Below are 12,105 nucleotides of genomic sequence, written 5' to 3' on the forward strand. Positions count from 1 at the left end.
GCCACTATGGAAGCATTGTTCCTCTCACACGCTGCACAGGGGAAACAAACTACTGTCACATCACTGGAGGAATTATTCTATTCATAATGACTTTTCAGACCATTACCATCTCCACACAACTGTCTGAGTGTAGGTGAACTGTCTGTTAAATTCATATCAGTGTGTTAAATCAGAGCTCTGTAAGTTAGCACTACAGCCATTGGAGATTTCAGAAGGTAACTGACTGAATCTCTAGGCGTGCTGCCCCCAGTGGCTCCACAGGGTAAATGCAGTAGGAGCAGGTGTTGTACCTTTGTACAGCGGCGTCTCTTTGTCGTAGTTTGGCGTGTTGATGTCCGCTCCTCTCTCCAGAAGAACCTGAACGCACTTCAGCTTCTCTCTGTTGACCGCCACCATCAGCGCCGTCTCGCCGCGATCCGTTCGCTTGTTCACCATCCCCGGTTGAGCTGAGTCAGAAACACACATGTTCTGATGTCTCTATGTCTCTATGTAAACAGTCAAAATTATTCAACCCCCATCTAGCCCTAACTCTCTAACCCTCTAACCCTCTAACCCCTAACCCTCTAACTCTCTAACCCCTAACCCTCTAACCCTAACCCTCTAACTCTCTAACCCCTAACCCTCTAACCCTAACCCTCTAACCCTCTAACCCTCTAACCCTCTAACCCCTAACCCTCTAACCCTCTAACCCTCTAACCCTCTAACCCCTAACCCTCTAACCCTCTAACCCTCTAACCCCTAACCCTCTAACTTTCTAACCCTCTAACCCTCTAACCCCTAACCCTCTAACCCCTAACCCTCTAACCCTCTCACCCGCTAACCCTCTAAACCTCTAACCCTAACTCTCTAACCCTCTAACCCTCTAACTCTCTAACCCTCTAACCCCTAACCCTCTAACCCCTAACCCTCTAACCCTCTCACCCGCTAACCCTCTAAACCTCTAACCCTAACTCTCTAACCCTCTAACCCTCTAACTCTCTAACCCTCTAACCCTCTAACCCTAACCCTCTAACCCTCTAACCCTCTAACTCTCTAACCCCTAACCCTCTAACCCCCTAACCCTCTAACCCTCTAACCCTCTAACCCCTAACCCCTAACCCTTTAACCCTAACTCTCTAACCCCTAACTCTCTAACCCCTAACCCTCTAACCCTCTAACCCTCTAACTCTCTAACCCCTAACCCTCTAACCCCTAACCTTCTAACCCCTAACCCTCAAACTCTCTAACCCTCTAACCCTCTAACCCTCTAACCCTCTCACCCCCTAACCCTCTCACCCCTAACTCTCTAACCCCTAACCCTCTAACCCCTAACCCTCTAACTCTCTAACCCTCTAACCCCCTAACCCTCTCACCCCTAACCCTCTAACCCCTAACCCTCTAACCCCTAACCCTCTAACCCTTAACCCTCTAACTCTCTAACCCCTAACCCTCTAACCCTCTAACCCTCTAACCCTCTATCCCCCTAACCCTCTAACCCTCTAACTCTCTAACCCTCTAACCCCCTAACCCTCTAACCCTCTAACCCTCTAACCCCTAACCCTCTAACCCCTAACCCTCTAACCCTCTAACGCCCTAACCCTCTAACCCTAACCCTCTAACCCTAACCCCCTAACCCTCTAACACTCTAACCCTCTAACCCTCTAACCCTCTAACCCCTAACCCTCTAACCCTCTAACCCCTAACCCTCTAACCCCTAACCCTCTAACCCTCTAACCCCTAACCCTCTAACCCCTAACCCTAACCAGATAAACAAATAAAACAACTAAAGGCCCAAGTAGTTTCTCCAAATCCAACACAAATGAACCTCTTTGCTTTTATTAGAAAGGCTTTTGGAGAGACAGAGTTGAAGTGTGGCAGAGAGGGGAAGACATGCAGAGAACGACCCGGGCTGGATTCTAACCCGGGTCTGCTGTGAAGAGGACAGACAGACAGACAGACAGACAGACAGACAGACAGACAGACAGACAGACAGACAGGGCGGGATTCTAACCCGGGTCTGCTGCGGGGCCTTGGGCCGGGGGGGCGACGCACTGAGCGCCCCACACATGAACCTTTAATGACTTCTCAAAGCTTCTAACTCTGATTAGGATCCCACATCAGAGCACATTTTCCAATCCGGTGTTGTCACAATCACACCGGGTTAACCCTAACCCTAACCCTGTGAAGCATCGGAGCACTGTCATAAAACACTCGCTATACATTCAATAATGTTTCTAACTTCTTCAATATAATTGTCTAGCTTTTCTCGGAGGACACAACGTCCATGATTTACAAAAATAATTTCAACTGTAGACTCGTCAGACCACAGCACACTGGGTTAGGGTTAGGGGCGTGTTCCAGCACACTGTTCCACTTTGCGTGTTCCATGGCCCATGTAGTGATATCCTTTTATAAAATCATGTCATTTTTTAATGCAGTGCCACCCGAGTCATTGGCATTACATTTTTATTTTAGACCCTGCATTACTTGCAGAGATTTCTCCGGATTCTCTAAATTATTTGATTATATTATGGATTGTAGATGGTGAAATCCTTAAATTCTTTGCAGGAATGTTGTTTTCAAACTGTTGGACTGTTTTCCTCTGCTGTGCTTCACACAGTGGTGAGACTCACCCCATTATTGTTTGTGAAAACTAAACCTTTACGGGATGCTCCTTTTTTTTCATTTATATATTGAGTTTTTTTAATTTAGTTTTTTAATTTTTACATCACACAAAAAACAACAAGCCCCCACACAAAAATGCGCAGAAATAGACATAAAAACTCCACAAAAAAACAAAACAAGCAGCGACTAAATAATAAACAGTCAAAAGAAAAATTAAAAAAGAAAAGAAAAGTGGGGGTGGGGGGTTTCAGTCCCGGGCCAGGGCCGATAAAGAACAGAAATAACCTACAAAAGAATCCAATTTCCTTGCAAATTTGCCAGCACAGCCTTTCACTGTTAACTTTATTTTTTATTTTATTTTACGGGATGCTCCTTTAAATCGACCCATGATGATATCACCTGTTACCAGTTACCATGCTTATGTGAGTAATGTTTTTGGATTGTGGTTGTGTGTTATAGTAACCCTGCTCTACCCAGGGGAGGTCCTGGCTGGTTTGTATGTTAAACTGAAAGATGCACCCAGTGAAGGGTTGACCCCTAAACTAACCCTAACCCTCTCTAACCCTCTCTAACCCTAACCCTAAACTAACCCTCTCTAACCCTAAACTAACCCTAACCCTCTCTAACCCTAACCCTAAACTAACCCTCTCTAACCCTAAACTAACCCTAACCCTCTCTAACCCTCTCTAACCCTAACCCTAAACTAACCCTCTCTAACCCTCTCTAACCCTTAACTCAGTCTGAGGGGATGTGCCACGTGTTCAGTGAGGAGGATAGCAGTCCCCATGGCAGAGGGCAGCCTCTGAAATACGCTCTCCATGGTTGGTCTGGTGGTTTGACCTGCTGGGGTCTCAGTCAAACCCAAAGCTAATAACACAACAAGGACACCAGGGTCAAGTGCAAACATAGTGATTTATTCTATAACACAAGGGGTCTGATGGGCTGGCGGACCAGAGACTCTAAACACAGCCAGTCCATCCAACAGGATGAAACCTAAAGACCCAGAGAGCGGCGGCCATTAGTCTGGCAGAGGAGAGGGAGCTGGGAGAGCGAGGGTTAACCCTCACCCTGCAACAAGCTTCAGCCTGGGCCGGGAGCACTCACTCAGGATCAGCCAAGCAGCAGCAGCAGCTAGCTAGCTAACACCAGCAGCAGCGGCTAGCTAGCTAACACCAGCAGCTACTGTCTGAGCTACACACAGCGCAGAGCTACTGCAGGCCAAGCCAAGGTTCTGTCAGTCTCCAGAGCTGGAAACCAGATTTAGTGTTTTATGAGGAACATGGAGTGATGCCGGGACTCGTGGGTCCACTGCAGCACAGAGCGACTGAAGCCGGGACAGACAGCTGCTGCTGCTCTAACCCCCAAACCCGATACCTGGATCAGAACGCGTTCTGACGCTGCTTTTGTCCCATAACGCGTTCCACATCACGAGGCCGGAGCAGGGGGCCGGCTCAGGCTGAGTGTCGTAGGAACCTGGGACAGAGGGTTAGCGTTAGTCTCGGACAGAAAGGGAAAGTTAAAACAGAACCGCCCGGCTGGCCAACCAGAGCAGAGCGGTGCAGGAAAGGTTCCTGTGGTTGGTTCACGGCCCTCCAGCCAACAGTTCTCTGTCCAGACGGGTCAGACTGAGAGAGAGAGGGGGGGGGCTGATTCACTGGGCCCTGGTCTGAGGTTGGACTGAAACAGGGCTGAGGTGAACAGAGCTTGATGCCTTATTGCTTCAGTGGACCAACAGAGCTGGGTGGTGATGGACATCAGACTGGTGCTGCCTCTCTGTGGCTGGATCCAGATCTTCTCTGATCCCTCGGAGCTGCTGATGAGATGCACACTGACCCGACGGACCCGGTTCCTGTTCACTCCGCGGCGACAGAAACAAACCGGTAAGATGAGAAACAACTTCATGAAGGGTTAGGGTTACCCCGTAGGAGAAAGGACGTCCTGTCACACATCTCTGACGAGGGATCAGCCAAGCAGCAGCTACTGGTCTGGCCCTGGAGACAGCAGGGGCCTGAACGGCTAGAGCGAAGAGGTCCCAGAGATAGAAGATAAGGAAAGTTAAATGTTGTCTTCCATCCGTCTCCCTGACGGGCGGTCGAGGTGGTCGGCCTTTCCAGGGATCCAGTTGAGACTGTCGCCTCTTGAAGGAGCTCAAAGGCCAAATAAATGAGAGGTAATGTCTGTAAATGTGTGTGTTTGTGTGAGTCTGTGAGTGTGTTTGTTTCTGTGTGTGTATGTGTCTCTGTCTCTGTCTGTGTGTGTGTGTGTGTGTATGTGTGTGAGTGTGTGTGTGTGTGTGTGAGTGTGTCTGTCTGTGTGTGTGTGTGTGTGTGTGTGTGTCTGTCTCTGTCTCTGTCTCTGTCTCTGTCTCTGTCTGTGTGTGTGAGTGTGTGTGTGTCTGTCTCTGTGTGGGTGTGTGTGTGTGAGTGTGTCTGTCTCTGTTTGTGTGTGTGTGTGAGTGTGTGTGTGTGTGTCTGTCTCTGTCTCTGTGTGTGTGTGTGTGTGTGTGTGTGTGTGTGTGTCTGTCTCTGTGTGTGTGTGTACCTGACAGCAGCTCCCTCAGACAGGCCTCCTGTCCGTACCAAGCGGCCTGGTGGATGGCGAGCCAGCCCGGTTTGCTCGGCATCATCAGGTTCGTTTCTGAACGTGTCATCAACGTTTTCACCGTCTTCACGTCGCCATCTTGGATTGCTTTGAACAGAGGCTCCTCCTCCCTGCAGGACAAATACCCATCAGCCACCTGGGTATGTGATATACCGGCCTGTATAACATGAATATAACATGTCTGTGTATATAATAACCCCTGAATGATTGGTTTATGAACACTGATTGTTACTGACTCCTCTGTCTCTGACACACACTCACACACACACACACACACACACACACACACACACACACACACACACACACACACACACACACACACACACACACACACACACACACACACACACACACACACACAGTGACTCACTCTTCGAGCTCTGGCCCGCTGAAGACCAGCCGGCCGGACGGATCGCGGTACGCCACGATTCTCTTCCCACTTCCCGTCATGAAGCGACTGATTGTTCCATCGAACGTCTTCCTGCCTCAGCAGCCAATCACAGAACAAACTTCATTGTAAAATAAAGAAGAAAAAAGAAGCGACAGCGTGATTGCCCTAACATCGTTCCATGTCTCACTATGCTTAGAGCAGTAAAAGTCTGGTTCTGGGACGTGTGGTTTGGCCGACGAATGTCTTAAATCCGTAAAAGCTAAACTTGATGGATTCCTCGCTAGCGAGGGCGGCGGTTGGTCGCTCGTAGATTCCCCCGGCTACGGTGCATGAACTATGTGCTAAGGCTAACCCTCTAACCCTCTAACCCTCTCACCCTCTAACCCTCTAACCCTCTAACGCTCTAACCCTCTAACGTCCTAACCCTCTAACCCTCTAACCCTCTAACCCTCTAACCCTCTAACCCCCTAACCCAATGTGCACTGTGTGAGGACACGTGCCTCCTAACCCTAACCCACTGAGGGGGATATGCACTGGAGCGCGTAGCCCCCAACTCAAACAATACAGTCACACGGCACATATGAAGCCGGTGTTTTTTAGGTCTTTTCAAATGCTGCTGCAGAGTAGGCCTACTTCTTATTGCCAGTGTGCCATGACTTTGCTGCTTAGGTTTAAACTCTCTGCTGACTCCTCACTATATCCTGTTACAGGTAAGGGTTTATTTCAGGGTGATTTTGGGTCCCTTCCAAACCCGAGTCCTAATACTGGGCTGAAGATGTAATGCCCCCCCCAGACCAGACACACTCACTCCCTGTCTGCCATCAATGATTAATATTTATAATGGAAATACAATAGTAACCCAGTCACTACACATTGGGAAACCCCATACAGAGCCCCAGGCCCATCAGACATATTTTATTTATTGATTTGTTTATTTAACAGGGACAATGTACAGCACATAAGCAGCACCAGATTTAGCTATAAATTAATTTTCATCTGTAGTCCCTGGGCAGGAAACAGAGTATTACATCTCTGTCAAGATGGGAAACCTCACACTGAAGTATAAAAACAATAACACACAATTTCACAACAGTAAAACACAACAACACAATACGAACAATAAAATCACAACAATTAGGACACCACCACAACAACAACAACATCACAACAGTAAGACACCAAGAAAACAGGACATCACAACATTAAGAAAACAATCTATGCATGATGGGTGCATGCTTGGGTTGATTTCAGCCATGATTTCATTTTACTTTTAAAACCAGCAAATGTGTTCCACTCTCTTATGTCCCTTGGTACTAAGTTCCAAGACTTGGTGGCTCTAACTGAAAATACAGACATGCCAAACTCAGTGGATCTGTGCTGTACTACACAGTCCCCTCTGTTAGACGTTCTAGTTCTCCTATTGCCTGAGCGCAGTGACACAAACTCCTTTAATGGAGGAGCAGCCAAACCTTTCATTATTTTATACACTAAACATACATCCGCAAGAAACACAAAACTATCAAAAGTCATGAGATTATGTCTTTGAATTATGTTACAGTGGTGATATCGTAATGGCTTTTTGTCCAGTACCTTGAGTGTCTGTTTGTAAAGTGTTTGCAGTGGAGCAAGTGTTGTTTTTCCAGTTTGTGACCAGCTTGTAATACAGTATGGGATGTGTGAAAAGATCATGGAGTGCATGTAAAGTTTTGCTGCATCTAGAGGGAGCTGGTTCCTGACGTACCTAAAATTCCTTAAATTGAATTTGACTCTATTACACACCTGCTTCACATGTTTCTTAAATGAGAGCTGCGAGTCAATTGTTATTCCTAAATATTTAAAATGTGAAACAGTCTGGATCCTTTCTCCATTAACAATAATATCAGGCTGATTTCCATTGTTCCTATTATAAAAGTACATGCATGCTGTTTTACTGATGTTGAGTGTCAGGCAGGACTTTGAGAGCCAATCAGAAATTTTGGCCATTGCTTCTGTTAATTTAATTTAGCATCGTGGACTTATATATTGAAAACAAATATCCAGAAAAGTCGGACTGACTAATATTCAATGTTTCCGTTATAAATCCGGGACTTTGTTTCTCTGCAGAACGCATGTCTTGTATTTTGCATTCTGCACCAAATCATTTCAACGAGCTGATTGTCATTGAGGCCCTGATAGGGTTAGGGTTAGGGTTCTAACTCTAACCCTATCCCTAACCCTCTAACCCCTGATAGGGTTAGGGTTAGGGTTCCCTAGCCCTAACCCTTAACCCTTAACCTGAATACAGTGGAGGTATTACAAGGTATTAAAGAGTCTCTGGCTTTCCACTCTCAGACGTGGTTTTACTCACAACATTAAAACTTGGTCACGTGACTTACGGATCCGGAGGCTTTTCACAGGGAGGGTTTGGAGAGCTGTATGCGTGGCCTGGAGGAGGTTGGGGGTTGGGTACAGCAGCCTGCGGGCCCCTGCGCCGGGCTGCCAGGCTGAGGCCGATGGGAGGGTTAGGAGAGCTGTATGCGTGGGCTGGAGGGGGTTGGGGGTTGGGTACAGCAGCCTGTGGGCCCCTGCGTCGGGCTGCCAGGCTGAGGATGGTGTTAGAGGCTGGGGGGTCCGGGGGGTCCGGGTTAGCCCTGGGGTTAGCGTTAGCGTACGGACAGTCTGGCTGCGTGTCCGATCCCAGGCTGCGCTCGATGGCCAGGCTCAGCAGCTCCTCGTCGCTAAAGTTACTGTACAGAGAATAGTCATCGAAGGCCAGAGCCGTGGACGCCATGTTGGATTCCTGAGATCCAGAGACACAAACAGTTTCACATGTTGATTCATGATCGGCCAAGGTTAGTCTACTGTGTGTGTGTGTGTGTGTGTGTGTGTTAGGGTCAGACTACTGTAACTCCCTCCTGGCCGTTCTATGACCTGGTTCTCTCCGCTCCCTTCACTGGTTTCCAGCAGATCCAGAACATTAAAGGAGCACTGTGTAACATTTTAAGTAATTTATTAGCTAAAATCAATATCCTCATTCTTAAATATGTCCTCATTGGTGTAAAATCACCTCTGCCAATAATCTGAATTATCCTCTTCAAGAATTTCAAATATTAGCATAACATTTTGTACATTGAGCAGGCAGGTCTTGTAGAGAAATCCATGTTTTTGGAATGTCATCAGGTGCATTGTTTAGAATTTAGAATTGTTCTTGAACCCTAAGGACACTGTAGCTTCTGTTATTATTCAAAAGGGTTGGGGTTACCCAGGGAGCGTTGCATTCTAGAACTTTCTAGAACTTTCTTGATGATGTCATATTACACACTGTACATTTAACATTACGGTTGGGTTTATATCACATTAACATTAGGGATTGGTTTAATACATTTTAACATTGCGTTACATTACATAATAATAATAATAATAATAATAATTGCTTGGATTTATATAGCACCTTTCATGATACTCAAAGCGCTTTACAGGGTTCCAGACAATTCGTTCACACACAGTCATACCGGTGGTGGTAAACTACCATAGTAGCCACAGCTGCCCTGGGGCAGACTGACAGAAGCGAGGCTGCCATTCAGCGCCATCGGCCCCTCCGACCACCACCTCAAACATACAGCAGTCATACAGATTCACACGAGGCAAGGTGGGTGAAGTGTCTTGCCCAGGGACACAACGACCATGACACAAGTGGCCGGGCTGGGATCGAACCGCCAACCCTAGGATCATTGGCCAACCAGCTTAACCACCTGAGCCACAGTGAGCCACATAAGCTAACACCTAACCACTATGATGCTCAGAACCAGCTTCCATCCAGGACATGGTCAAACCCCTAACCCTAACCCTAACCCTAACCCTAACCCTAACCCTAACCCTAACCCTAACCCCATTCACCCCCTCACCCTAACCCTAACCCATTCACCCCCTAACCCTAACCCTAACCCATTCACCCCCTCACCCTAACCCTAACCTATTCACCCCCTAACCCTAACCCTAACCCATTCACCCCCTCACCCTAACCCTAACCTATTCACCCCCTAACCCTAACCCTAACCCATTCACCCCCTCACCCTAACCCTAACCTATTCACCCCCTAACCCTAACCCTAACCCATTCACCCCCTCACCCTAACCCTAATCAGCTGCTGCCTTACTGTGAGCACCAATCAGCCGGCTGGAAAACCCTGTCACTCGACTCAACCCCTCCTAATTGGAGGAACTAGCTCTCCATCTTCACCGCAGGTTAAACACACATCTCTTCACACTGCACCCAGGCCTGCCCAGACCAATGACTGGGCCCCTGAAAAGGTCCAGTCATTGGGCCCCCTTTACTCATACTGAACTTGTATCAATGTGCATGATGCGCTTATTCCTACATAAACACATACCTGTACACAGAGCCGGTTCTAGCCAGTTAGATTAAGGTGGGCTACTGGAAATAATAGTGGGCAGAGACACCGACAAAATTTTCTGCTCTTACAAGATCTCTGCACCTGCTTTTTGGCACATTTCCTGTAACAAAAAAAAAAAAAAAAAAAAAAAATTCTCTCTGGGCCCCCCCTGGTGGCTGGGCCCTAGAAAGTTTTTCCACTTTCTACCCCTTATGGGCGGCCCTGTCTGCACCCTAACCCTTATTCAAAGCTTACATCCCATATAGTGTCTAGGAGCCGGGATTAACATATAACCAAACCAATACATAAACCCAAGTTGAAACAGTGAAGCCAGGAGGGTTGTGTGTGTGTGTGTGTGTGTGTGTGTGTGTGTGTGTGTGTGTGTGTGTGTGTGTGAATGAATTAATGAATTTTTATTATTGTGTCATGTCCAAACAAGGACCCATCCCCTTCAGGATTATAAGACACCAACAACTGTATCAAATTCACATGACATTCACTTCCTGTAAATAGTGATCACATTTCACAGTAGGACAACAAGGAAACAGACGCAAACAAAAGAAAAGAAAAGCAAAGCAAACATAAAGATCTCATTTATAAGTGTGTTTTGTTCTCTTGGCCCAGGCCTTCTCCAGATAGCCAGCAAGGGCAAATACCTTAAAGTCAAAGAGCCACTTTAGCCTGTCTGCATCATTCATCCACATGAAATCAACATCACCACACTGATCGAACAATCTCTGACGCAACCCATGGTACAGAGGGCAATAAAACAGAAAATTAAACTCATTCTCCACATCAAGGGTACAATAATGGCAGAGTCTTTCCTCCTCTGGGACCCCGCGGTAACGTCCTGTCTCTGGGACCCCGCGGTAACGTCCTGTCTCTGGGACCCCGCGGTAACGTCCTGTCTCCAGGTGCAGGGGCAAGATTCCAGAGCGTAGCTGGGCGCACAGTGATCTTTGCTTTTTAGATAAAGGAGCACACACATATTTCTCCTTCCTGTAATAGTTCTTAATCGTAGCATAAGTCCTCAATTTTGGTTTAAATAAAATGTCCTGTGCCCATTTATCTTGATACGTATTGGAAAGAGTTTCCTTAGCGGACACTATATTCACTGTATTTACACTTTGGAAAAGGTGAGTGGCTCCAATATCTGTGAATATTTCCTGCACCTCACTTGCCCATGCACCCTTCACAGTCACGTCCCATTTGAAAACCTTCTTGGCAACCCTCCTCTCTGGGATTTTTATTAAACGGTTCCATAGAGCCAACATGCAACCCTTCCACCTTACTTCACTTGGCTCCCATCCCATGTCTCCCTCTATTGCAAGGACCGGGGCAAACCTGTGAACTCCCAGAAAGTATCGTACCGCTCTTTTCTGCACTGTCTCTCCTTTCACGTTTACTTTTGCACCCCATATTCCCGCCATATAGTCCAGGACTGGACACACACAGCTATGAAACAATTTAGAGTAGGTAGCATATCCCAGATTTCCCAACTGTTTAGTTTTAGCTATTACTCCACCAAGAGCCCTACCCGCAGAACCAGCCAGTACCTGTGTGCCGATCACCCAAAATAAAACCCAAATCTTTGTAAGTTTCAACATAATCCAGTTTGTGGTCCCAAAAGTAGAACTGAAAAGTGCTTATTTTGTGTGTGTGTGTGTGTGTGTGTGTGTGTGTGTGTGTGTGTGTGTGTGTGTGCTCCTGACCCTAACCTTACACAGGACACCTGAGTCCCATGGGACAAATGGCAAAGGTGTGCACAATGTTGTGATGTTTCTGTGCAGAATGTAAATCCTGAATGGTTTGTACTCACCTCTCTGAAGTCTTTCTTTATAAATCCAATGTTTTATCCTTTAGGTCTGTCCGTTTGTGTCTGTGTGTGTCTGTGTCTGTTTATGTCGCTGTCTGTGTGTGTATGTGTGCGCCTGTCTGTGGCTCCGTCTCTGTCCACGTGTCTGTGTAGGTGTGTGTGTCTGTGTAGGTGTGTGTGTGTGTGTGTGTGTGTGTGTGTGTAGGTGTGTGTGTGTGTGTGTGTGTGTGTGTGTGTGTGTGTGTGTGTGTGTGTAGGTGTGTGTGTGTGTGTGTGTGTGTGTGTGTGTGTGTGTGTGTGTGTGTGTGTGTGTGTGTG

The 12,105-nt window shown here is 47.1% G+C and overlaps 1 protein-coding gene across 1 annotated transcript in view; it reads right to left on the bottom strand.

The window, feature by feature from the left end:
* LOC307271169 (uncharacterized protein) overlaps positions 1 to 11,863 on the bottom strand; it is a gene marked incomplete at its 3' end in the record, with an annotated part of 14,359 nt that extends 2,496 nt beyond the window's left edge. Inside the window, exons 1-6 of the mRNA XM_080055039.1 lie at positions 11,791 to 11,863; positions 7,975 to 8,378; positions 5,579 to 5,689; positions 5,146 to 5,315; positions 291 to 446; positions 1 to 31 (exon numbers count right to left, since the gene is read on the bottom strand). The exon at positions 1 to 31 is cut by the window's left edge and continues 215 nt beyond it. Coding sequence (XP_079911165.1) covers positions 1 to 31; positions 291 to 446; positions 5,146 to 5,315; positions 5,579 to 5,689; positions 7,975 to 8,369 — 863 coding nt within the window. The remainder of the gene's footprint in view (positions 32 to 290; positions 447 to 5,145; positions 5,316 to 5,578; positions 5,690 to 7,974; positions 8,379 to 11,790) is intronic.
* Positions 11,864 to 12,105: the final 242 nt, after the last annotated feature.

This window comes from Ammodytes marinus (assembly GCF_949987685.1).
Source record: "Ammodytes marinus genome assembly, contig: scaffold_181, whole genome shotgun sequence".
Classification (NCBI taxonomy): Eukaryota; Metazoa; Chordata; class Actinopteri; order Uranoscopiformes; family Ammodytidae; genus Ammodytes; species Ammodytes marinus.